A 25766-nucleotide genomic window follows, 5' to 3' on the forward strand; every position below is an offset into this window, starting at 1 on the left:
CAGGACTTTTCCCTAAAAATCCTCCCCTTGCCAATCTTGTAGAACCAGTAGGAAAATGCATCGAGGGATTTAACTGATTATACACATTATATGCATTAACTAAGAGTTCTACAATGAAAGAAACGTCCAAGATGAGTATCTGTACTTCTTGCTGTTAATTTTTTTTTTTTTTTCCAGAAAAAGAAATTTAAAAAAAAAAAAAAACCACAAAACAACACTTTTTTTTCGGGAGCTATTTTCTTGCAAATTGAAGGAACTGGTTTGAAGTTTTTCCGCCCGTTCCGTGATGGCCTTAAGTTCCAGAGCTCATGCTTTTTCGGTGGAAGCTTTAGTAGGGAAATCTGCAAAGAGGAAACTTCAGGAGTGCGTGAGTGACAAGCAGCAGGACCAGCAGGATAAAGGACAAGAAGAACGGGAATGCAAGACGGCTGGGAAAAAGGAGGAAGCCGGTTAGTATGGAATGTTTCTCCTAACTGATCATTACAACCGTTTGGTTGCACAGATTCCTCCTCCTTTTAATAAAACTCTGATTAATTTATTTTCAAGGAGACCTGTGGGGGGGTTGTTTTGTACAAAATGTTCCCCTGTTTTTAAAATGGATTCAGCCTGTATTCCCACCACAGAAAACGGGATAAGGGTGCAAATAAAAAAGATAATGAGAACAATAAATGATCTGCGTTATATTTTGCTTAAACTTAACAATGGCAAAATACTTGTACAAAAGAATGTCTATTGCAAAATGTTCTATTTTTGTTTCAGACATGCTTCCTTGGCACCAGTATGGATTTAAACAGCACCGATGCTGTTCCTAGAGTCGGTGGCTAGATGCCCTGAGAAATGCCACTTCCGGATGGGCCTGGCCTGCCTTTATTTCTCATTAACTATTTCCAATTTTTGCTTCTGACAGAAAAACGACCGAGACACGAGAATTCCTCTTCTGTTTCGGCCTCAGACAAGGAGATCCCTGAAGCCAAAAGCAGTGTTCAGGTGGAGCTACAGGGATCCGAACTCTGGAAGAGATTTCACGAGATCGGAACTGAAATGATCATCACCAAAGCCGGGAGGTATAATATAAACTTCCCTTCTGATTGTATTGCTCCGGTTCTCCCCAGCTCAAAATTTCATACATTTAATTATTAGTGACTGAAGGGATCTTAAATTCAACAAAGAAAAATGGGGAGACCCAATGATCCACAGTGAAAACTATCCACCGATGAAAACGAAAACAAAAACTGTGGATCTTAAATTCTACATGTTCAGTTACTCGATCTTTCTCACATTTGGGTGCATTCATACAAATTCCAAAAGTGCATGTGTGATGCATTCAGCTTGGCAATATAATAATGCACCCGCCTTAAATTAAAAGTTTGATAATTGTGCAAGAAGTTTCAGTCACAGATATAAAAATCCTAGATGGTCTTGAAATAAGTAGATTCAAAAGGTTTTCCAATGTTGCATCTATGGAAGACATTGACTTCACAGCATTTTCCCTCTCAGAATGAAAAAAATACCTTTTGTCAGTCCGGCCCTTGTGAGAAGTCCTTTGGATTCAAAAACTACAGTAGAAAATAAAAATAGTTTGGTCTTGCCTGCATGGGGATACATTTTCTGCATAATTTAAGTTCCATTAAATTCCAATTAAGATTGAGATATTGAAAGACACCTCCAGTTGCAATGTTTCTTCTGAGCCTGTCATACGGGCACAGCAGGGGCTTCACTTTTCATTCCTTCTAACACCCCCAATACTATTCGAGAAAAATAAAAACAGAATTGGTATTTCAGGCAACTGCTTTTAACCTCCCCAAATCTGTATTGCAATATCTTAAATTTATTTTAAAAATATTGTTTTTTTTAATGCAGGAGAATGTTTCCTTCCGTACGAGTGAAAGTGAAAGGTCTGGATTCAATGAAGCAATATTATATTGCCATGGACGTGGTTCCTGTGGATTCCAAGAGATACAGGTAAAAACGAAGAGGGCTATTTTCAAAAGTTTTCTCACTGGTGCATATGGGGGAATTTATGGACAGGGGAGGGAGGTGGAGGCGGAAGCACCAGGATAGTTAGCATCCCAAGCAGTAATTTAAATACGATTCAAAAGGATATATATATATATATATTTTTTATTTTTTTTTTTAATCACACACAACTAGAAGACATTTGTGATGAATCAAGCTAACTAGGATTCTAAATACAGATTTTATTTGCATAACAAAAACAAATATGTCCCTGCTGACCGAAAAAGTAGCAAGAACTTTCTGTCTGTCTGTCTCTCTCTCTCTCTCTCTCTCTATATATATATATACTATAGTATAAATCAAAATTTATGCGTTTAAAATGTTTTTCCTAAATAAAACCTCTGGATTCATATTTTCCCCTATATTTCCCCAGCTATTTATGCTTTATATATGATATATATAATTTGTATATTTTCCACTATACAAGGGGCCGCTGGAAAGTTCTCAGCCCAACCAACAAAGTTGGGGCAGTTTCCATAGAGGACTATATACACTTAGACCAGTGATTTTCCTTGTAGATAGATTTGTTAATACAAGGGGGCCGCTGAAAAGTTCTCAGCTCAACCAAGAAGAAGATGATATGGACCCATGAAACTTACAAGTTATCCCACACTTTTCTTGACACTTTTCGTTTCGTTTCATACCATTGAAACGAAAAGTGTCAAGAAATGTGGAATATCTTGTAAGTTTCATGGCTCCGCATCATTCTCTTCTTGGTTGGGCCGAGAATTTTTCAGCGGCCTCTCATACAATTTAAGGACAATTGGGCATACTGTATAGAGGATTGGTCCTATGTACTTTTTTAAAAGGCAGTTCCTTTTTTTTTTCTTTTCAAAACACCACATTTTTACATGGTCTTTTAATATAAACATCTCTTCCTTTCAACTGGCTTAAATAAATGAGTGGAAATATATTTACAAGGTAACAACCTTGGTTGTAAAATAAAATAAGTATAAATACCAGAGTAACTAGAGGGGAAAATAAGAATCATGAGATTTTATTTAGAACACACATTTTAAATGCATAGATTGCAATTTTTACATATTTCAAATATTGGGCTGTGAGATCTAAATCATGGGGGAAGGATTATCGGTTTGAGAAGTTGCAAACAGAAAAATATAGACAGATTGATAGGTAAATGCAAACATATATCTTTATATATAAGCTTTTCAGAGAAAGATCTATTTAACTTTGAAGGCTGTGATGCTCGGAAACCATTGTATGTATACACTACGGTTCTGTACAATGCTGTTATTCAGCTTTTCTAAAAAAAAAAAAAAAAACAACACAAAAAAAAACCTGGCCTATTTTCATCAGAAATTAAATGAAATGGCCTAAGATTTGGTGTCGTTCAGCAAAAAAGTCTCTTAAAGCAGGTTTTTCTAACTAGTTCTGTTTCCTCTGTGGTTGTGTTAGGAAATCCAAAACAGATTATTTGACTCCCCAGACGCTTCATTCTCGCTGGCATTTCATCGCTTTCTGAAGACAATTTAGATATTTTGTTTCCAACTCTCAAAGGATAGTGAATTGACGTTACATTTATAACAGGCACTGCTTTCCATTAAGTGATTTAACCCATTCCGTTTTCTGCATAGTCTAATATTCTTAGAAGGAACGACAGGCTTATTTTTCAACGATGTAAGTTGTTTTTTTTCCTTGAAGGTACGTTTACCATAGTTCTCAATGGATGGTTGCTGGAAATACGGACCACTCGTGCATAACCCCGAGACTCTACATCCACCCAGATTCTCCCTGTTCTGGGGATACCTGGATGAGGCAGATCATCAGCTTTGACAGGGTGAAACTCACCAATAATGAAATGGATGACAAAGGGCATGTAGGTGTGATTCTGCCAGCTAATCCATCACTTGCTGTGGGCGTGTAAGAGGCCAGTGCACAAAAGTAGGGGGTTGTAACCTCTGCCAAATACAGACTGGCATGCAATAGACCTGTACAATTAACTGACTTCTTAATATATAGTAATAATTGGGCAAAATGTCTTCCTAGCATTGAAATGGAATAGACTAGGCTGTGAAATTCCAGGACGATAATCTTCAACCCCAACCCCTCCGCCCCAAGGTCACTTTAAAGATATAGGGGTTCTTTTACTAAGGCGCATGCTAAATCAGCTAGCGTGCCTTGGTAAAAGACCCCCTATAGATGAACAAAGTCGAAGCAGGTTAAGTTTGGAAATAATAACAATACATATCAATTATATCATTGTTAAAAATATATATCATTCTTGACATTTTCATTTGGAATCCTAAAGACAAGACTACGCTGCTTTATCCCACCCCCCTTTCTCGCTCTCTCGTGCAGATTATCCTGCAGTCTATGCACAAGTATAAACCCAGGATCCACCTTATTCTTCACGATCCGAGATTTGATCTGTCTCAGATTCAGTCTCTACCAGCAGAAGGGGTTAAAACCTTTGTCTTTAAAGAAACGGAATTCACTACAGTGACGGCTTATCAAAACCAGCAGGTGAGCAGTGCAAGAAGCCCCGAGAAAGAGCTAACATGCCACACAGTAGAGAGGAATACCTACTAGGAAAGAAAGAACTATTTGTGCCGTCTTCTGTCTCAGCAAAGGATTTATGTTGTTTATAAGGTTCTACCTTTTTTTCTTCATAGATTACTAAACTGAAAATTGACAGAAATCCATTTGCTAAAGGATTTAGAGACCCTGGAAGAAACAGGTATTGCAAATTGCAAGCTTGAAATCGTTATTTATACATTTTTTTTATTTGGGAGGGAGCTGTTTTGTTTGGTTTTATTTCAAATTATTTTGCTCACTAACCGAATCGCTGCCTTAATTATTAGAATCCTCTAAAATATTTTACTGTGGAAATATAAGAGTCTATTATTGACGTGGATTTTGTTCGGGCCTTTTCATGGCAGTTCAAGAAAGTTTCATATATAGTAAGTTTTCTCCTTTTCCCAGGGAGCTGCTTCTAGAAGCACCTTCCGAACATCAAGGGCAGAGTGTGGTGCAGTGGTTAAAGCTACAGCCTCGGCACCCTGAGGTTGTGGGTTCAAATCCACACTGCTCATTGTGAACCTGGGCAAGTCACTTAATCCCCCCCCCCCCCCCCCATTGCCTCAGGTACATTAGCTAGATTGTGAGCCTGTCTGGACAGGCAGGGGAAAATGCTTGAGTACCTGAATAAATTCATGTAGAACACTATAGAAAATTGAATAAATAAATTAACTTTTTAAAGACACTAATAACTGCTAGATGCAGCTAGGTCCTGAAGCAAAAGACCCTGAGGTAGGAGGGTGACCCAAGATCCAAGGTACATCAGCAGGATTTGAACGCTGATTTCTCCAGTTCTTGGCCAACTATTTCAAACAATTGCCTGTTCCACTACTCCATTGGCACCAAAGCATGGGTTAATATGCACGAAATATCTGCATTACCATTTAACACACATTAAAGAGGTTTAAGTAGCACAGTTATTTCCTATTAACATGGATTTTGGTTTTGTTAAAATGCACAGTTATGCTAATTTGCTCATTTAAAATGGAAGGTAGATTAGGTTAAGGCACGAATCAGTGCTGATGCCACCATACGAGGGGGTGCCAAAAAGTTCTCAGCCCAACCAACCAGCTTCCTAAATTCTGAGCGTCATTTAGCCACTGTAGCTGAAAAGAGTGCTATCTTATTTCGTTAAGTGCCAATTTCCAGAAACAAAATTCTACGTTTTTTGACATTGTTTCAGATCGTTGATTGAACCATATCCACGTCATCCTTTTCTTGGCTGGGCTGATAACTTTTCATTACCCTCTCTTAAATGCAAACTTCACAATTTTAGAGGGGTGTGTAACGTTTCTGCATCAAAAACATATGTTAGCATATTAAGTCTAAAATATCAACAGGTTAAAAAGGGTACATTAACATTTATTTAAGCTATTTTAGGAAAATAAAAGCTTTACTTTTATGGAAGCTGTCAAAAAGCCCAATATCCCTTGCTAATTTTGCTTTCAGGTGAGTGGAGAATTAAGGGGGGGTGAGAACATTTTTCTGAAATCTAGATTTTTTTAGGTAGCAGGTATAAACCTTGGATTTGATCTTGCTAGATATAGCTGTTCGTTCCTCATATGAAATGGGAAATAAATATTTATATTTTAGGCCTGTCCTAATCCTAATCCAAATAAAAAAAGAATGAAATAAGTAATATAAAATCTGTTTCAAGAAAAGTTGTTATATTCAATGCCTCCCATTGATATTGATTAAGAAAATAAAGCATTGCCGTGAAATGAAAAAGTGTGACTGGAATCGAGGTGTTTGAGGCTAATCCTACCCAAAACATCCCCAGAATGTATCTCCTTGTAAGCTTACTTTTCAGTTTTAGACACATATATCCCAGTTTTATAAAAGTAGGATTTAAATGTTTACAATATAAAACTTCAATGTTGGCTTATGCACTGTGTAAAACCTGAATAGCATTTCCTTAGTCAAGAACCCAGAATATACATTGCACTGACACTGCATGTCAGAAAACATGTGGTGGCAAATGTTTATTGCATTTTAGTAAAGAGGCCCTTAAGCAGAAGAGGTGGTGGAGACAGAGGCTGTGTATGAATTCAGAAGGGCCTGGGATAGGCCCGTGGGATCTCTCGGATCTCTGCGGATGGGCGGACTAGATGGGTCATTTGGCCTTTATCTGCCATCATGTTTCTATGTGTCTATGAACATTCCACTGCCATTCCATATATTTAGCTTTAGGAAAAACAAGGGGGTTGGATAAGTTTTGGGGTTTTTTTTTTTTTTATTAAATCTTTATTGATTTTCAAAGCATATAAAAAGTGCAACAGTTGTACATTCATAAATATGAAATCACAGCACTTACATACTTGCAAATAACTGAAACAAATTATCCCCCCTCCCCCACCACCCCACCTTTCCCTTCCTCCCTACCTGGATGTGTGTGGAAACCTAATTAATTCAGGGAACTAAAGATTTAATCAATCAGTTTCTTAACAATTGACTCCAATGGACTCCAAATATCTTTAGAATTCTTACTATTCCCAGATTGTTCTGCTATCATTCTTTCATATCTATAGTATAAACAGTGTTTCCCACCAAAAAAAAAAATTCAACCTATCCCAGTTTTTCTAATTCCTCATAATTAATTGTATGGCTACCCCCATTATAATAATAAGTAGTTTATTTTTATATTTGTCAATTGGACTATTAAGCTGCATTAGGGCATTAACACGAAAATAGTGCACGCTAGACCATAACGCCAGCATTGAGCTGGCATTAGTTCTAGCTGCGTAGTGCCGGGTTGGTGCATGCTAATCTGCTGCGTGCGTTACAAATGCTAGCGCACTTTAGTAAAAGGAGCCCTAAGTGTTAATAGTGTCCCAAATAAAATCACATCGTAAGACAATGGAATAGAGACACCTAAAACCAAGGTGATTTTGCCCCAAATTGACTTCCAGAAATTGAGTATCAACGGGCAAAAAAAAAAGATGACAGTGCCAGCATTTATTACATTTTGGGCTCCTTTTACAAAGGTGCGCTAACGGTTTTAGCGTGCGCTAAAATGCCGCACGCGCTAGCCGCTAAAGGTGGTATTTTTTTCAGCTAGCGTGCGCTGTAGCGTGTGCTAATCCTGTGCATGTGCTAAAAATGCTAGCGCACCTTTGTAAAAGGAGCCCATTGAGTTATCCAATTTTTGTAAACGAACAGGGGTCCAAAATATTCTATATAGCAGAAAAAAAACAAGTTTGTCTCATAGATGCTGACGCTGTACATCTTATTCTCCAAGTCCAAATCCATGGCCATTGCATAGCAGAAATATTCTGATTTGTTTCCATGCTCCAAATGTCTCTCAAACTTGTTTTTGGTTGTTGGATAAGTTTTTGAAGGAAAAGTATATAAAAAATTATTGTTCAGATAGACTTGGGAAACTCATCTTTTCTCCTTTAAAATGAGCTATGATAAATATAAATATACTCTAGATAAATATAAGAGTCGTCTATTTATGATCATGACAGGAATAGCAATTCAATTGATCACGAGTAACTGGAAAAACCATGACAGAATAAGTTACATTTTTTGGTGGGTGAATGTGTGCACTACATACAGATATGAAAGAATTAATGCGGAGTGTAAGGGATTTAGTAATGTATTTAATTACGTTTGGAGCCCATTAACTAAATTTGTGAAAATATAATAATGTATATTTATTTTATCTTTCCTTAGGTTCATTTACCTTTACACATCCATGGGGGGTGGGGGGTGGGGGAGGGGAGTAAATATTGATTGTGACATTTGGTAACTTTATTCTTCATTTATATTATATATTATGTTAGATTATGTTACTATTATATGTAAGAAACTGAAAATCTTGAATGATATATATGTTACCTATACAGGTATTAGTGTAATGGATGTATTACCTACTGTTCTATCAATTGTATGACACTGTTTTAGATTAAAAATCAATAAAGATTTAAAAAAAAAAAAAAAAAAAAAAAGAAAGAAATGAGCTATGAGAAATTTTACCCACACCTTGGGATCTGTCACTGTGGAAGATAGGATGCAGGCCTTGATCAACTGTGGTCTGATTCAACATGGCTTATCTTACGTTCTGATGCAAGCTTTTCTGGCAGTCATATATGCTGAGATCTGTACTTTACTTTTCAGAGGTGCATTAGATGGGCTATTGGAAACATATCCCTGGAGGCCACCTCTCACTCTAGATTTTAAGACTTTTGGGACTGAAACATCCGGTAAGTGAAATTACTGTAAGTCTGTAAGATGCTGGTGAAAAAGAACCTCAGACTTAAAAAAAAAAAAATACCAAACCCAAAACAAATTACCCATGTAATACCAATGAATGACATTACTTTTGTAAAGCTAAATTTTTTTAAGCGACTTACTGTACAATCATGCCATTGTCCATAGGACTTTAGCATCAACCTCCATTTAGAACTGACCGTTATTAGTTCAGATTGGTAGTGACTAAAAGTTGTTGCTTTTGGAACATATCTTCATTTGCCTATTGAGAAGAGTAGTCAGTCTGATTCAGTCTGCAATGGGCAGACATCCCTCTCACTCAAAATCACTATGTCACTCAGTCCTAGTATTTCGCAGCAGACAGGCCAAGGATTTTCTTACTTTAGAGGTGAGCTCCGTAAAGGACTGAAGTACTGTGCATTGCCAGGGCAGCATGAAAAGATCTGGATGTGTGTCTGTGTTCCGTGGGTTGTTGGGGGGTAATGGATGAGAAGAAGTTAGTGGAGACATACACAAATAATATTGGTTAGTTAGACAAATTACTTGGATTCACACATTTCTGTGGACCCTGGTCATATGTGTAGACAAATGGTGTCTTCAGTTTTTACTACTGTTAATCTGATGCTTTTCTCTAGAAATGTAATGCACTAAAATGAATGACCTTTTAAAGTAGAATTGTAGTAGGTTGTGAAAGTTTTAGGGGTCCTGCCAGAAATTTGTCCTACACACTTTAAGCTTTTGAAACTTCATTATTTTCATACCACCACAAAATCCTATGACCACAAACAATACGGGAATAAGATGACCATTGTAATTAAAAATCTGATCTAGTTGCTCCTTTTTTTATTTTTTTTTCTTATTTCTTAGATTGTAAACATGGGGAAGGGGAAGAATATCCACCTAGTCATATAGGGACAAATTCTGTAATTGGGTGCCTAAAAATATAGGCACCTAAAGTTAGGAAACTATTTCATGTTAATCGCACTTAGGCACCCTTTACAGAATTGTGTCTAACTAAAACTTAGGTGCTTATTATGTGCCTAAAATGTAGGCCACAGTTTTAAAAGCCTACATTATAGGTACCTAAGTACTTTACAGAATCGTGACTGATGGCGCCTAAATCCTTCTCCGTCCCCAAACACGCCTACTTTGAAGTTTGGTGCCTGATAGATGCCTATATTATGTAGAATCATACCTAAGAAGATCGACACCTATCACCCAATTACATATTTAAAGCTCATAATTGAAACCAATATACTAATTAAGTTAGGTGCCTAACTTAGGTGCCTATTGGTCACCTATCTTTAGGAGCCTTTTAAAGAATTTTCCTCATCACCCCTTCCTGTCTTAAACTACTCTGCTGAAGGGGAAGAGAAAGGATTTTTGATATACCTCACGATTTTTTCAGCAGCAGCTCACAATGAGTTTCATTCCCTGTCCTAGAGGGTTTATAATCTAAGTTTGCACTTGAGGTTGTTTGATACTAGTTTTGTATTGGAAAATGTGATTTCTGCTTATTGCGTGTATTTTATCTTGTGAATAAAGTTTCTAAAAAAAAAAAAAAAAAAATAGAGTTAAGGGCTATTTCGATAACTGGGCCCCGCAGATAGGCACCTGGACTGAGTACACTGGGCTCAAACTGTATGACATCATCTAGGTGCCAAGATTCTTGCACCATGTCAACAGCAGGCCTAAACGCATTCACCTCAGTGCAGTTTTCTGTAAGTTACTTGCATGAATGTGGGACCCCGCCCATGCCCAGCCTAAATGTGGCATTTTAGCACATGACTTACTGTATTCTGTAAGTTATTCATGTAAATAGGAGTCCTGCCCATGCTCGCTCCACGTGTATATCCTCTTGCATTTATATCCTAAGCAAATTAAGCCCCTAAATTATAGAAAAATGCTGAGTGGTCAGCTAACATGTACATTCACCCACATATTTCTTCTATAATTTTAGAGCTCAAATAACTCTTACATTTAGGTGGAGTTGAGTGACTGCCAAGTATCATATGAATCATAAGTGTGATTTGAATCCTGGCTTCCCTGGTTCTCAGCTCACAGCTCTAAACGTTAGGTTGCGTATTCTTTCACTGAAAAAAAAAAAAAAAAACCCACACCATACTTTCAAAACAGGCATTTAACCATGTAGATAGAAGATGATTCAGAAATTATGGGCTAGATTCACTAAGCCCACGGATCCAATCCGATCCGATCTGCGGGTGGGGGGCTGATTCACGAAGCATCCTCATGTAAATGAGCACGCTCGGAATCACGCCCCCAACCGACTGCACGGATCAGAGGGCAGCGTCGGGTGGAGCAGCTGGTGGCAGGAGGGAGTGGGCTTCTAGAGCCTGGGCCAATCAGGCCTTAGATTAAGTGGGGATGGGCGGACCCGCTATGCCTAAGGCCTGATTGGTCCAGGCTTCTAGAGCCTGGGCCAATCAGGCCTTAGGCTTCGGCGGGATGGGCCGGGAAGGGGCGGGCCCGCCTCATTTCGACGAGGTGGGCCTGCCGGCTGGACGGGCAAGACCGTCTGGCCAAAAGAAAAGGTTAGTTTGGTGGGGTGGAGGTTTGGGGGCTGTTAGCGTCGGGGGGGAGGGTGCGTCTTCGGGCAGGAGGGATTGGGCACCCTCCTACCAGCGATTGATATTGTCGGGGGGGAGGGTGCGTCTTCGGGCAGGAGGGATTGGGCACCCTCCTGCCAGCGATCGATATTGTCGGGGGGGAGGGTGCGTCTTCGGGAAGGAGGGATTGGGCACCCTCCTGCCAGCGATCGATATTATCGGGGGGGCATCTTCTGGCAGGAGGGTTTGGGCACCTCCTGGGAGAACGGTATAGAAAATCAATAAATATGTTTTCTGCATGTTATTTCATTATAAAATAATGCAGGCTAAAGTGAAAAAAAAAGCAAAGCAGCACATAAACAAAATGATATAAAATAAAAATGAAACCAAATTAAAGAAGGAAACAAAACGTGTTACTCTGCAATGCCCCTGAGGTAGATGAGAGTTTCCAGGGCTTTTAACGGAGAATATTGACTTTAATTAATCAGGGCCGATTACATTTATAACTAATGTGTGCAGTGACTGTTTAATAGACTTAGGCCCAGATTCACTATAGATAGCGATTCAATCGCTGTTGGCCGATTCCTGGACGATTTTGAAACAGCGACTGATTCACTATCTTTTTTGCATGCAATCTCCTGACTCAATCGCTCAGTGAGCGATTGAGTAGGATCAGAGCCCTGACAGTAGTGATAGGAGAAGCAGCCTCCTGCCACTGCTGTCAGAGCTTCTGCTGGGGGTTTCCCCCCCCTTTTTTTTATGGCAGAGCTATTTTGTGTGTATTACACACGCAAAATATCTTGCCAATAACAAAAAATGAAAAAAAAGGCCTCCCCCCGCCGACAGCGCCCCCTCCCCTCAACCCTCCAAAAATGGCAGGAGGGATGCCTACATTTTAAGCGTTTCTTCCTCTACTAGGGAGACGCATAGGGCCGCCTAGGTTCGCCTAAGGCCCTTAGGCGAGCTTAGGCGTCTTGCGGGTCTCCCTAGGCTCCCGGAGGCGCCTTCAATATAGGTGTCCTGCCTGGGGAGCATTTTTTTAAAAAAACGTGCATCCCGATTGGCTGATTAGTCAGCTGTAGGACGCCTACAGCTGCCTAAAATCAGGACGCACTTTGGAGAATCAGGCCCTTGGTGTAAGATAAAAAAATGAATAAAGAATTTGAAAAAAAAAAAAAAGAAAAGATACACATTCCCCTTACCTTCTTGAAAAGTTTCCTGCCAGTACATGGTGACCAATTCTCACACTGTTTTTACAAGATGAGAACAGAACACCACTTGGCTAAGACTCACTGAGAGCAGTTGTGCTGCCAGAAGTAGGGTTACCAGATTTTACTATAGTAAAATCCAAACCCCCCTAGACCTTCCCCCCCAGGCATGTCCAGTTTCACCCATACCCGCCCCATTACGTTCCAGTCCCGCCCCTAAACCTACCCTAGTCCTGCCATAGCCCTAGCCCCCACTTCCTGCTCTCATCGGGTTTTGAAAAGCCTTCCGGACCCCCTGACAGCAAGACTCCAGAGAAAGAGATACAATAACAAACAAAATTAGGAGGATGAGAATGGAAGCAGGATGGCGGAGGCTTAGTGGTGAAAAGTCGGTAACATAGGAGTCAGCTCTGTGGGACCTGCGGGTGCTTGAGCACCTTCAATATTAAGCAAATTCCGTAACTGTGTCCAGGGATGGGATAACTTCCATGGGGTTTAGTACCCAACCATTTTGAAATGTTGGCTCCTATGGTGGATGGGAGTCTAAACTGCCTGGAATGGGATTGGTAGAGAGTGTGTGCTGGGAGGGGGAAAAAACCCTGCATGGGGAAGATGAAATATGGCGGGAGAATGTTGGGAAAAGGAAGATGGGGGAGAAAGAGGGGATAGAGATATTCTGATTGGGGGAGGGGAATGGGCTCAGCAATGATGTAGCTATGGGTGTGCCTGGGTGGGCATAGGCCTACTTATCCTTAGCTCAGGCCCACTTCAACAATGGCATCTCACTCACCTCTAGCTCTATCCTCTGCCAGTGGCCTGGTATATGCCCCTCCCCAATGTACTTCAGAGGCACCTCTGGTGTCCGCAGCAACTCACTTTCGCTGTCTGCACCAGCACCACTGGAATCCGTCTTCCACATCCTGCCCTTGTGACACCATTTCTTATTTCTTATTTCTTCACTGGTGGGATACAGTGAAGAGAAGTATGGGTAGCGAAAATGAGTTGCTGCAGCCACCAGGGATGCGTCTGAGGTAGGGTTATCAAACATCCGGATTTCCCCAAACATGTCCTCCTTTTGAGAACATGTCCGGGGGTCTGGATGGCTTTTCAAAACCCGGAACTTTGTCCGGGTTTTGGAAAGCTGTGTTGGGCAGTGAGGAAGTCCACCCATGCGTGGCCATCATGTGATGATGTCACACGCACGTGGGGTTAGGGGGGTGGTTAGGGGGTCCTGATTTTCCAAAAGGGAAATCTGGCAACCCTAATCTGAGGTATACTGGGGAGGGACTGGGGGGAGGGGTGTTAGCTACTGGTCCACAAGTGGGGGAGAGAGGGAGGGATTTTGAATGTGGGAGTGGGAGGTTGCGGGGAAGGCAAAAAAATAAAACAAAAAATAAAGTTATATTTTATATATCTGTTGGGGGGAAGGACTGAGTGGAAGTTAAAAACAAATCTTGCATTTTATATGTCTGAGGGGCGGGGGAAGGTGGAAAGGCCCTCCCAAGTTAACTCTGGGCCCACCCAAAATACCAGGACCTGCTACACCACTGGGACTGAGGGTGAAAGGACATGCGGTTCATAGACAGTAACACGGAAGACAAAGGCGCACACCGAGAACTGAGCGCAAGACAGAGGCGCGCACCGAAGAAAAAGATTGTTTTTAGGGGCTGCGATGGGGGTTTTGTTGGGAAGCCCCCCCCCCCACTTTACTTAATACATATCGCGGCGGCGTTGTGGGGGGGTTTGGGGGGTTGTAACACCCCACATTTTAGTGAAAACGTAAATTTTTCCCTAAAAACAGGGAAAAAGTTAAGTTTTCAGTAAAATGTGGGGGGTTACAAACCCCCAAACCCCCCACAACATCCCCACAACACGGCACAATCTGTATTAAGTAAAGTGGGGGGTTCCTCCCCCCCATACCCCCCATCGCAGCCCCTAAAATCAGTCTTTTTCTTCGGCGCGCACCTCCGCGCTGCACTCAGTTGTCTGTTCGCACCTTTGTCCCGGCGCACTTTTGACCTGACACCGGACATGCAGCTGAATTGGTAGGAGGTTTGAGGCTGGAGGGGAAAAATGGGTTGACAACAGTCGGGGAGCAAGGAAGGAAGAAAGAGTGATAGAAAGTGAGTGGGCATGAATGTTAATTTAGGCTATGTGAGCGTTAAGCTAGGAAGTTAAACTATATTGTACAATGGTCACTGTAACCCATTTGACTAGTTAGTGCTATATAACTCATTTGGCCAAATATTGTGTATGTTACCATGTTACCTTGTAACCCATGCTGAGCTCTCTGGGAAGGACGGGATCTAAAACAAATTAAATAAATGTAAGTGGGGGAGGAGTGTTTGAGAAGGTGCAAGTACAGTGTTCCCCCGTGAATTTGCGGTTCACGAATCGCGGATTCGCTCACTCGCGGTCTGCTCCGACCGCCTCTTCCTGTAGTAAAGTCGGGCTACACCAATCAGGAGCCGCATGTCAAAGCCCGACTTTACTACAGGAAGAGGCGGTCGGAGCAGACCGCGAGTGATTTCCTTCACCCGTCAGCGGTTCATAGTCTAAAGCGCGCGAGGACAAAGGCAACCCCCACACATCCCCAACATGGCAGCGTGAGGCAGCGCGATCCCTATTAAGTAGAGTGGGGGGGTTCCACCCCCACACCCCCTGTCAGAGCCTTTTAAAATACGGGTTTTCTTCGGCACGATTAAGCCCTGCGCTCAGTTGTCCGCGCTCGGTTGTCGGCGCACCTTTGTCCTCGCGTGCTTTTGACCCGTCACCCCCGTCAGCACTCTAGCTGCCCTCTCCTGCCTCCCCTGCCTTTTGACAGGTGAAAAAAACGCATTTGCGGTTTTTTGAAATTCGCGGGGGTTCCTGGAACGGAACCTCCGTGAATTTTGGGAGAGTACTGTATATATAAACGCTCGAGAGAGTTATTGAGAGTGTATACTTATGAATCAATGCGCATGCCTGTGTGATTTGTTCTTATTTGCATACAGTATACTCAAAAATCACAAAAGTATGAAAAAACACAAGTAAAACACTCAAAAATCACAAAATCTTTATTTAAAATGAAGGCTAAGCAAACTTATTTGCCCTATGCCTCTGTTATTTTTGTATAGAAGTCTTGGCTTCTGAATGACATGAAATGTGACTTGCATGACTATGGTATTCTGAGTGTACTTGTTTTGTCATCAGATGGAAGCTCAGGTTCCTCGCCCGTGACCTCCAGCGGTGGAACTCCTTCTCCAATGAATGCGCTACTTTCACCGTCTTGCTCACCTCCAGCATTTCACTTGCCTGCAGGCCACGTTGGGATTGCCTGCCCAGAAGCTTATTTACACAGTCTCAGTTTGCCCATCTGCTACAAGTTTTGCCCAAGTATTTTGCGACAACAATCTCTTGTTTTTCCCGGCCATGAAAAACTGGCAACTGCCAGTCCCCAAGTTTTGCCACCGATCATGGTGGATGTGCCCATGCTGTCTTCCCTTGGCATAACAAACTTCAAACATGGAAAATCTGAAGACTTGAGCAGCCATTGTGTACAAGCACCGGATTCTGCCAGTCAAGTGTTGTATGGGTTGCACACATCTGGAAACATTTGTCCTGCAAGCCCCGTCACTAGAGACACACTTAATTGTTCCTTACATCCTCCTTACAGCTTCTATGGTTATAACTTTCCAGTGCCATCAAGACTGATAAATGCCGCGAGCTCTTTTAAGCTGACGGACAACATTCCATCTTCTTTTAGAGACGGCAGATGTAATCTTTCCCATTGGCATTCAACAACCAACCACTGTCTTTAATGAAAGATATATCTTTTCTAAAGCAGTCACATGTAAGCAACTATCAATTTTTATATCTAAAACAGGTAAATATATATATATTGATGCAATTGAGGAGTCTATCATAAAGAGCACGGTGTCAAGTTATTGATTCCTATATCTTATTCTCAAATGCAAAGGGGGTAATTCTATAAAATTAGTGCTACATTTATGTGCCAGATATGTGCATAAATATCTAGAATAATTGAATATATGTGTGTACATATGCATGCATATGCCAAATTTCACCTAAATACTTATCTGCTCATCCACACATACTTTACATAGCTTGTATTTTACAGGTAGACATACAGATGGGAGCATGTGTGGGACACCCACATATGCATAGTGGGCAAGTCTATAACTAGGTCCACAAATTAGGTGTCAAGATGCATCACGCTGAGAGCTAATTCTAGAACAGCATCTGAGTGACAAGATTCCATTATACACAGTGTCCTGAAAAAAACCCCAGAACGCCCAACATTTTCCAAATAAGCCCAAAATAAATATACAAATATTTTTTTAAAAATGATGACTGTTATTGAGAGGTGTTACTGCAAAATGCCGTAAAAACTGGACGATCCCTATTTTCAAATTGGTATCTTTCAGAAAGTGACCATTAAAATTAATTTTAGCAAAATAGAGTTTAGTGAAGAAGATAAAGTTGCGATTATATTTTTTATGACAAAGTAAGGCATACGCTGCAAAGTGGTTGCCGAGGGACTTTCCTAATAAAGGTTGGACTAATGTGTTTTCAAAGGTCATACTGAATGTTTAAAGAATTGCAAAGTCTTTTGAACCTGTGCAAGGGGCTCCATTTTTGTCCAGACACCAAGTAGAATACCAGTATACGTACATTGGCATCTGCATGCCAACATTTAGGCACGCCCACTTATACCATGTCAATAGCAAGTATGAATGCCTGGGTCTAAATATTACAAATTTCAAGTACTAGTATATAATCCCAATCCTGGGCCCACTCTCATATAAATGTGGGGTATATACTACCGATTGATCCAACTGGCAACCAGTTTTTTAATTTTTTTAGATTTTTGTATGGACCTTCACAATATAACCAGGCACAGCATACTTCTGGTTGCTCACATCTCCATCGGTCCAACTTTTATTGAATTATTATATGTGTATTTTTTTTATCTAATCAGTCTTCTTGTCATTAAATAAACTTCATTCTTAAGGAACCATCACTTATGGCCTGTTTTACAAAGCCACACGGCAACAGCTCCGAAGCCCTTTAAATCTCTATGGGCTTCGGGGTCGTTACCACACAGCAATCGCTAGCGCAGCTTTGTAAAACAGAACCTTAGCTTTTAAAGTAATTCTTCAGTGCAATAGTTACCTTCCATTAAGCCACCTCTCCCAACATGCACGTTTCACTGGAAACTTTCTTCAGGATCGAGGGGAACTAAAACATTTAAGGGAGCTGCCATCCACCGTAGATCAAATGTTTTAGTTCTCTTCGACCATGAAGAAAGTTTCCAGTGAAACATGCATGTTGGGAGAGGTGGCTTAGTGGAAGGTAACTATTGCACTGAAGAATTACTTTAAAAGCTAAGTGATGGTTGCTTTAAGAATGAAGTTTATTTAATGACAAGACTGATTAGATGAAAAAATATACACATATAAGAATTCAATAAAAGTTGGACCGATGGAGATGTGAACAACCAGAAGTATGCTGTGCCTGGTTGTGTTGTGAAGGTCCATACAAAAATCAAAAAAATTAAAAAAACTAGTTGCCAGTTGGATCAATCGATAGTATATACCCCACATTTATATGAGAGTGGGCCCAGGGTTGGGATTATATACTAGTACTTGAAATTTGTGATTTAGATTTTTGTGCTAGATATACGGCCTCTTTTACAAAGCCGTGCTAGCGGCTCCGAAGCCCATAGAGATTTAAAGGGCTTTGGGGCTGTTGCCACGTGGTAGCCGCTAGAGCGGCTTTGTAAAAGAGGCTGATAGTGACTTGATTTTTGGGCCTAAATGTGGCACTTTAGCATGTAACCAGTGGTGTAGTAAGAGGAGGGGGTGCGGACAACTCTGGGCACGGTCTTCCTAAGGGCGCAGCTGCACCCCTCCTCCTCTATGCACTGCCTGCTTGCTCGCTCACTCCCCCATGTGCCTGCCTGCTTGCACCCCACTCCTCTCCTTGCCGTGTGCGCCCCTTGCCTTCCCCTGTACCCTTTTGGCACTCTCTCTGATATCACTTCCGGGACCCTTGCCTAGGAAGTAACATCAAAGGGGGTACGGGGAAAGGGAAGGGGGGTGTGCAGCGGGAGATGGGTACCACCGCCCTTGGCGCCGCTGCATGTAACTATAATATTCTGTAAATTACATGTGTAGGTTCAGGTTCAGGTTGCTTTTATTTGATAAACTGCTTAGGGAAGACCATCAAAGCAGGATACAATAATAAAATAAATTGAAGGGCACATTCTGAAAGGAATTCCAATACCAAAAATAGAATAGCAAAAGTACAGGTACTCTAGTCTCCATAGCACAGTCCCCCCCAGTGCGGTCCACTATATTAAGTCACAAGTGAGACAGTTTCTATACTCTCAGGAAAAGCTTCTTTTAAAAAATAAGTCTTGAGGACTTTCTTTAAAAACCAATACGAGGTCTGCTCAAAATGTTTCAGGGCAGTTTGAATTGCGTGCCAACAGGAAGTTCTTTTGAGACATGCTAGGCGGCATTGAGTAGCTTGAAAGCTCACGAGTAACCTCCTTTTCTCGATATCTGTTTTTGTCTCCAAGCTACAACAGTTTTTGTGAATGTGTGTTTTCATGATCAGCTATTTTCCATCATGTGCCACCTCAACGAGTGGCGCTAACGTAAAGTTCTGTTTTCAATTGGGTAAGACCGCTACAGACACTTATGAAATGTAAGGTATAAATGTTGGTCCCACCCATACTCGCCTATGCTCCTCCCCTAAGAATACCCCTTGCTTGCATAGGGTATAGGGTAGCGCTGAGCATTTACCAAGTGCAAACACATACCAGTGTACACTTACGCATGTTACGTGCTAGTATTCTATAATACATGCAGACGGATTTTAAATTTAGGCACCGAGTTTTAGAATGAAGGGGATAACTTCTAAGTTACAGGCCAGATTCTATATATGGCACAAAGATTTGTGCACCCAAATTTGTGGGTTTGCCCAAGTTGTACAGTATATGCAAATTACTTGCTTAACAAACTCAATAACATCAATAATTGTGTGCTAACAACCAATTATTGATGTTAATTGGTACCGTTAATATTTGCACATGCATATAGCTGTGCACTATTCTATAAAGCAGTGTGATTAACTCCCATAATACATATATCACAAGGGTACATGACAACGGGAGAAGCATGAGTGTGTCAAGGGTGTTCCAAAAATTTGCACATGTAGTTATAAAATACTGGGTAAGTGCACCTAATTTGGGCATAAGTCTGACACCCAATATTAGGTGCAAGATCTGTACTTAAGTGCTATTCTATAAAAGGTGTATAAAAGTTTTTTTCCAGAGCTTAATTTTGAGCACCATTTATAGTATCTGGAACTACATGCTTATCTCTTGTTCCCTGCTCCCCTTCCTTTAACTCCTTGCTCCCCTACCGCTCCCCCACCTCTTCCCTCCTTCCTTCTCCTCTACATCTTCTCACCTGTCTCCTCTTCGAATGGCTATAATTTTATTGTCCTGTAACTTTATTGTGAATGTCAATGATAACCCGTTCTGAGCTCCCAGGAGAACGGGATAGAGGTCTGCACGGGAACGGGGATCGCAGGAATCCTGCGGGTCCCACGGGGGTCCCGCGGGAATCCCCCCATAACCCACGGGACTCCCATGGGGACCCCCCTCTGGCCCACGGGACTCCCACAGGGACCCCCCTCTAGCCAATGGGACTCCCATGGGATGGAAGGCTTTGGAAGAAGGGTTCATCCATATAATATAATGGGCACATCAGCCTTAGTGAAAGAGGGGGTTTATAAGTTAATTACCTGAACAGAAAACAAAAAAAGGGTTCCACCAAAGAGATTACACAAGGAAAACAGCAAAAGCAACTGTAGAATTGATGATCCTGTAAGAAATAATGGCTGCTTTTTATGGGGATGGGCAGGGATAGAGGTAATTCCTTGCGGGGATGGGTGGGGACGGAGAGAATCCTGATGGGGACGGGTGGGGACGGAGAGGATCCTGGCGGGGGCAGGTGGGGACGGAGAGGATCCTGATGGGGACGGGCGGGGATGGGTGGGATTTCTGTCCCCGTGCAACTCTCTAGAACGGGATAGAAATCTAAACAAATAAATAAATAAATCTCTGGCACTTAGATGCAAGCACTTACCCAAGTTCTATGACTGGCATTGTGTTTGTATGTACTATATTTTACCTATTACACTAGTATTCTATAAAGGAAAGTTGACACCTACTTTTCTTTATACCAAGGGTTGATTCATAAGTCAAGGCAATTATTTTTTTTTTCTCTCGAAAATGCATCAACACTGGAATTCTAATACTGTACATACATTTGAAAGTGTGTGACATATACTTCTTAATATTGCCACCAGATGATAGTTGAGTGTAACAGTTTCTGGTAGGGGAGAAGCAAAAAACATGTGATTAAGGTGGTGATTAAGGCAGGTCATAACCTTTGGGCCGCCGCGGGGGCGGACTGCTGGGCGGGATGGACCTCTGGTCTGACCCAGCAGAGGCACTGCTTATGTTCTTATGTTTATGTTCTTATGACATTTTAAATCATCGTTTTATTAACAAACAAATAATAAATGTTAGCTGTTTCACTAAACCATGCACACAGTCAGCTTGAGAGGGTGACAGGTCAAAAGCGCATGGCGACAAAGGCGCGCTGACAACCCAGCGCAGACAACTGAGCGCAAGGCGGAAGTGCGCCGAAGAAAAACAGTATTTTAAAGGGCTCCGATGGGGGTGTGTGGGGGGGAAACCCCCCCCCCCCCACTTTACTTAACAGAGATCACGCCGGTGTTGTGGGGGGTTTGGGGGGTTGTAACCCCCCACATTATACTGAAAACTTCATTTTTACCCTAAAAAAGAGGAAAAAAGTTAAGTTTCCAGTAAATGAGGGGGCTTATAACCCCCTAACCCCCCACAATGCCGGCATGATCTCTATTAAGTAAAGTGGGGGGTTCCCCACCAACACCCCCCGTCGGAGCCCCTTAAAATATTGTTTTTCTTCGGCGCGCTTCCACCTTGCACTCAGTTGTCTGCCCTGGGTTGTCTGCGCTGGGTTGTCGGCGCGCGCTTTTGACTATGAACCGCTTGAGAGTAAGTACATCTGGCTGTTAACATCTTTCATAGTAGTCTCCCATCCCCAATGTTGTGGCAGACCGCCCCCCCCCTTGCCCCCTCCCCTTATTATGCCACTGGTTTGATGCATATCATATTATCTTTATCGAGCAAGATTAGTTGGTGGTGAAGTCTTAACAGCAAACCTTTTAAAACACCACTACCTTCAAAAGAATATATCTAAATGTTTTCAAATCCAGGTGAAGAAAGCTGTTCTATTTGTTAAGTACGTCTGCATTGACAAACCACTAAAATAAAATTATGCTCATTTATTCAGTTTACACACACTTATTAATTCTCGGGAATGGGAGAAGGGAGCAGAAATTAGCTAATTTGCTTTCACTGAGGTTGATGGAGCCATGATAGCTCTCCTTGATATCACTTAAGACTTCTTTAGAAATATATTCCATTTTAGTACAATCCATAAAGATCTGGGACCAAATCAGAGCAAATATTTATAATGTTCACAGTCTTTTATTCGGTGAAAAAGTAGATATGGAAAGCTACAGCATGCCTTCTGTCACAGTCTCACAACGATCCTAATTTGCTATCCATTTTTTCAAGCTGCATTGTAGAATTATTTTGGTCCATGCTCTCAGACAAGTACCTAGAACATAAGAACAGCCTTACTGGGTCAGACCAAAGGTACATCAAGCCCAGTAGCCCGTCCTCACGGTAGCCAATCCAGGCCACTAGTACCTGGCCAAAACCCAAAGAGTAGCAACATTCCAGCAACTCAAAGGATAGCAAGATTCCAGAACCCCAATGAGAGCAACATTCCAGAGCTGAGATTGTGATGTCATAATGCCTCATTCCACAGTGCCTCAGAGCCAACCTCATCAGTGATGTTACAATAGTTAATTGTCCTATACTTGGCTCAAGTATGAACATAAGAATAGCCATACTGGGTCAGACCAATGGTCCATCAAGCCCAGTAGCCTGTCCTCACGGTGGCCAATCCAGGTCACTAGTACCTGGCCAAAACCAAAAGAGTAGCAACATTCCATCATCTCAAAGAATAGCAAGATTCCAGAACCTCAATGAGAGCAACATTCCAGAGCTGAGATTGTGATGTCATAATACCTCATTCCACAGTGCCTCAGAGCCAACCTCATCAGTGATGTTGCAGTGCCTTAATTTTACTATACTTGGCTCATGTAAGAACATAAGACTAGCTATATTGGGTCAGACCAATGGTCTATCAAGCCCAGTAGCCCATTCTCACGGTGGCCAATCTAGATCCCTGGTACCTGGCCAAAACCCAAGGAGTAGCAATATTCCATGCTACTGATCCAGAGCAAGCAGTGGCTTCCCCCATGTCTTTCTCAATAACAGACTATGGACTTTTCCTCCAGAAAATTGTCCAGACCTTTTTTAAAATTAGCTACGCTATCTGCTTTTACCACAACCTCTGGCAACATGTACCAGAGCTTAACTATTTTCTGAGTGAAAAAAATATTTCCTCCTATGCTCTCAAACAAGTACCTAGCTATATAGACATATTAATCTCACTTATGGTCACAACCTTCAGATTCTGAATGATCTAATTTTCAATTTAAGGCATTAAATAAATAGTCCGGAAGTCCTTCCTGTATAAAGTTTGAAAGACATGACATTTTAAAAAAGCCAATGTTTTCAGTGATACTACTACTGAAGAACATAAGAACTGTCATACTGGGTCAGATTAATGGCCCATCTAGTCCAGTATATCATTTCCAACATAGGCCAAGCTAGGCCACAAGTAGCTGACAGAATCCCAAAGAAGTAGCAAGATTCAGTGTAACCAAACAACAGGAATAAGCAGTGAATTTCCCTGGATCTGTCTTACTATTATTACTGCTTATCATTTTTATAGCACCACCAGATGTATGCTTATCTTAGGGCCCCTTTTATCAAGCTGCGCTAGAGGTTTTAGACGTGGGCCGGCGAGGCAAGTGCTCCGATGCTCATAGGAATGGTTTGAGCGTCGGAGCATTTACCGTGCCGGCTCATACTAAAAACCTCTAGTGCAGCGTGATAAAAGGGGCTCTTAATAATGTTTTGTGGACTTTATTTCTAGGAACTTATTCAAAACTTTTTCAACCCCCAGCTATGCTATTGCTAATGGTTTTTACTACATCTTACGGAAAAAGTTCTAGAGTCTCTATAATTTGAAAGGAAGCTCTGCAATGTGAGGGCATAGGATGAAGTTAAGAGGTGTAATCTAAGGAAATACTTTTTTACAAAAAGGGTGGCAGATGAGTGGAACAGTCTCCCGGAAGAGGTGGTGGAGACAGAGACTGAGTCTAAATTCAAGAACGCCTGGGATAGTCAGTGGGGTCTCTTAGAGAGAGGAAGAAATGATGGTTACTGCGCATGGGCAAACTGGATGGGCCATTTGGCCTTTATCTGCCATCATGTTTTCTAACTATGCTTGGAGAAAAAAATTTCTATTTATTTTACATGTGCTACCATGTAATATCATTGCTGGCCCACAACAATTGGTCTGATTTTAATAGTTATAGTTTGCCTACTGGCCAATCGTCTAAAGTACATGAAGGTTAATGATACAATTGGTCTAAAATCAAATATAGAAACATATAGAAACATCATACCTACAAGTTCTTATAAGAACATAAGAACATAAGCAGTCCATCATGCCCAGCAGTCGGCTCACGCGGCGGCCCATCAGGTCCAGAGACCTGTATTTAACCCTCTATCTATACCCTTCTATCCCCTTTTCCTTCAGAAAATTGTCCAAACCCTTCTTGAACTCCAATACTGTACCCTGTCCTATCACACTCTCTGGAAGCGCATTCCAGGTGTCCACCACCCTTTGGGTGAAGAAGAACTTCCTAGCATTGGTTCTGAATCTGTCCCCTTTTAATTTTTCTGAATGCCCTCTCGTTCTTGTAGTTTTTGAAAGTTTGAAGAATCTGTCCTTCTCCACTTTCTCTATGCCCTAATGATCTTGTAGGTCTCTATCATATCCCCTCTAAATCTCCGCTTCTCCAGGGAAAAGAGCCCCAGTTTCTCCAGTCTTTCAGCGTATGAAAGGTTTTCCATACCTTTATAATCCAGACTTCCACCTGAATTCAACAATTCCTGGTGGTGGTATTCTTCATTATTCCCAGTACTTATCCTTATTTTCTTCTAATTTCATTCTTTCATTATCCACATTTCATTGTTTCATTAATTCATTTATTTCCTTAATAATTTTAATAAATAAATCATTTATATAAATAGCTTCATAACTTAGCTTTAGTAATGCCCAATTCCCCTTCCAGATGCGTTTCGCATAGATTTATCAAGGACGGGGGAACTGTAAAAAATAGAAAAACAAGTGAGAATGCAGATATATTACCACGCAGTAAAATAATTCCTAGTTTTAAATTTAATTTCCATACAATCCCTATTTTTACCTTAAAGTTAAAGCTGAGCTTCTCCTATTTAAACCAGTCACTTGCAATCAATAAGATGGCCGCGGCGTGGCGTTCTGTAACAGCGCTAAAATACACCCTCCCATCCCATGGATTGCCAGTGGCTGGTTTAAATAGGAGAAGCTCAGCTTTAACTTTAAGGTAAAAATAGGGATTGTATGGAAATTAAATTTAAAACTAGGAATTATTTTTCTGCGTGGTAATATATCTGCATTCTCATTTGTTTTTCTATTTTTTACAGTTTTCCCGACCTTGATAAAGCTATGCGAAAAGCATCTGGAAGGGGAATTGGGCATTACTAAAGCTAAGTTATGAAGCTATTTATATAAATTATTTATTTATTAAAAGTATTAAGGAAACAAATGAAATAATGAAACAATGAAATGTGGATAATGAAATTAGAGTGAAATTAGAAGAAAATAAGGATAAGTACTGGGAATAATGAAGAATACCACCACCAGGAATTGTTGAATTCAGTTGGAAGTCTGAACTCCCATTGAGTACTTTCAGTTTGTGGTTGAAATGAAATAAACCAATAATGAAATAGTATTTTCAGCGTTGTTGTGGAAATAACTGTAAGTGGCATGTACATATTAATGGCTATCTTATAGAATCGTTCCTTAGTGATGTCTACAGCAAACTAGTTCCCAAGCTTTTTAAAGAAAAG

The 25766-nt window shown here is 41.1% G+C and overlaps 1 protein-coding gene across 2 annotated transcripts in view; it reads left to right on the top strand.

Annotated features, from left to right (window-relative positions):
• Positions 1-286: 286 nt before the first annotated feature.
• Positions 287-25766, top strand: part of TBX22 (T-box transcription factor 22) — a 50808-nt gene continuing 25328 nt past the window's right edge. Inside the window, exons 1-8 of one of the 2 annotated variants that reach the window (XM_033946999.1) lie at positions 287-449; positions 908-1064; positions 1861-1962; positions 3679-3853; positions 4336-4500; positions 4650-4714; positions 8674-8759; positions 15734-16373. In XM_033946999.1, coding sequence (XP_033802890.1) covers positions 287-449; positions 908-1064; positions 1861-1962; positions 3679-3853; positions 4336-4500; positions 4650-4714; positions 8674-8759; positions 15734-16341 — 1521 coding nt within the window. In that variant the 3' untranslated portion in view covers positions 16342-16373. Of the gene's footprint in view, positions 450-907; positions 1065-1860; positions 1963-3678; positions 3854-4335; positions 4501-4649; positions 4715-8673; positions 8760-15733; positions 16431-25766 lie in introns of those variants that run through there. The other variant, XM_033946998.1, reaches the window with a different exon arrangement.

The sequence above is a fragment of the Geotrypetes seraphini genome, chromosome 5 (assembly GCF_902459505.1).
Source record: "Geotrypetes seraphini chromosome 5, aGeoSer1.1, whole genome shotgun sequence".
NCBI lineage: Eukaryota > Metazoa > Chordata > Amphibia > Gymnophiona > Dermophiidae > Geotrypetes > Geotrypetes seraphini.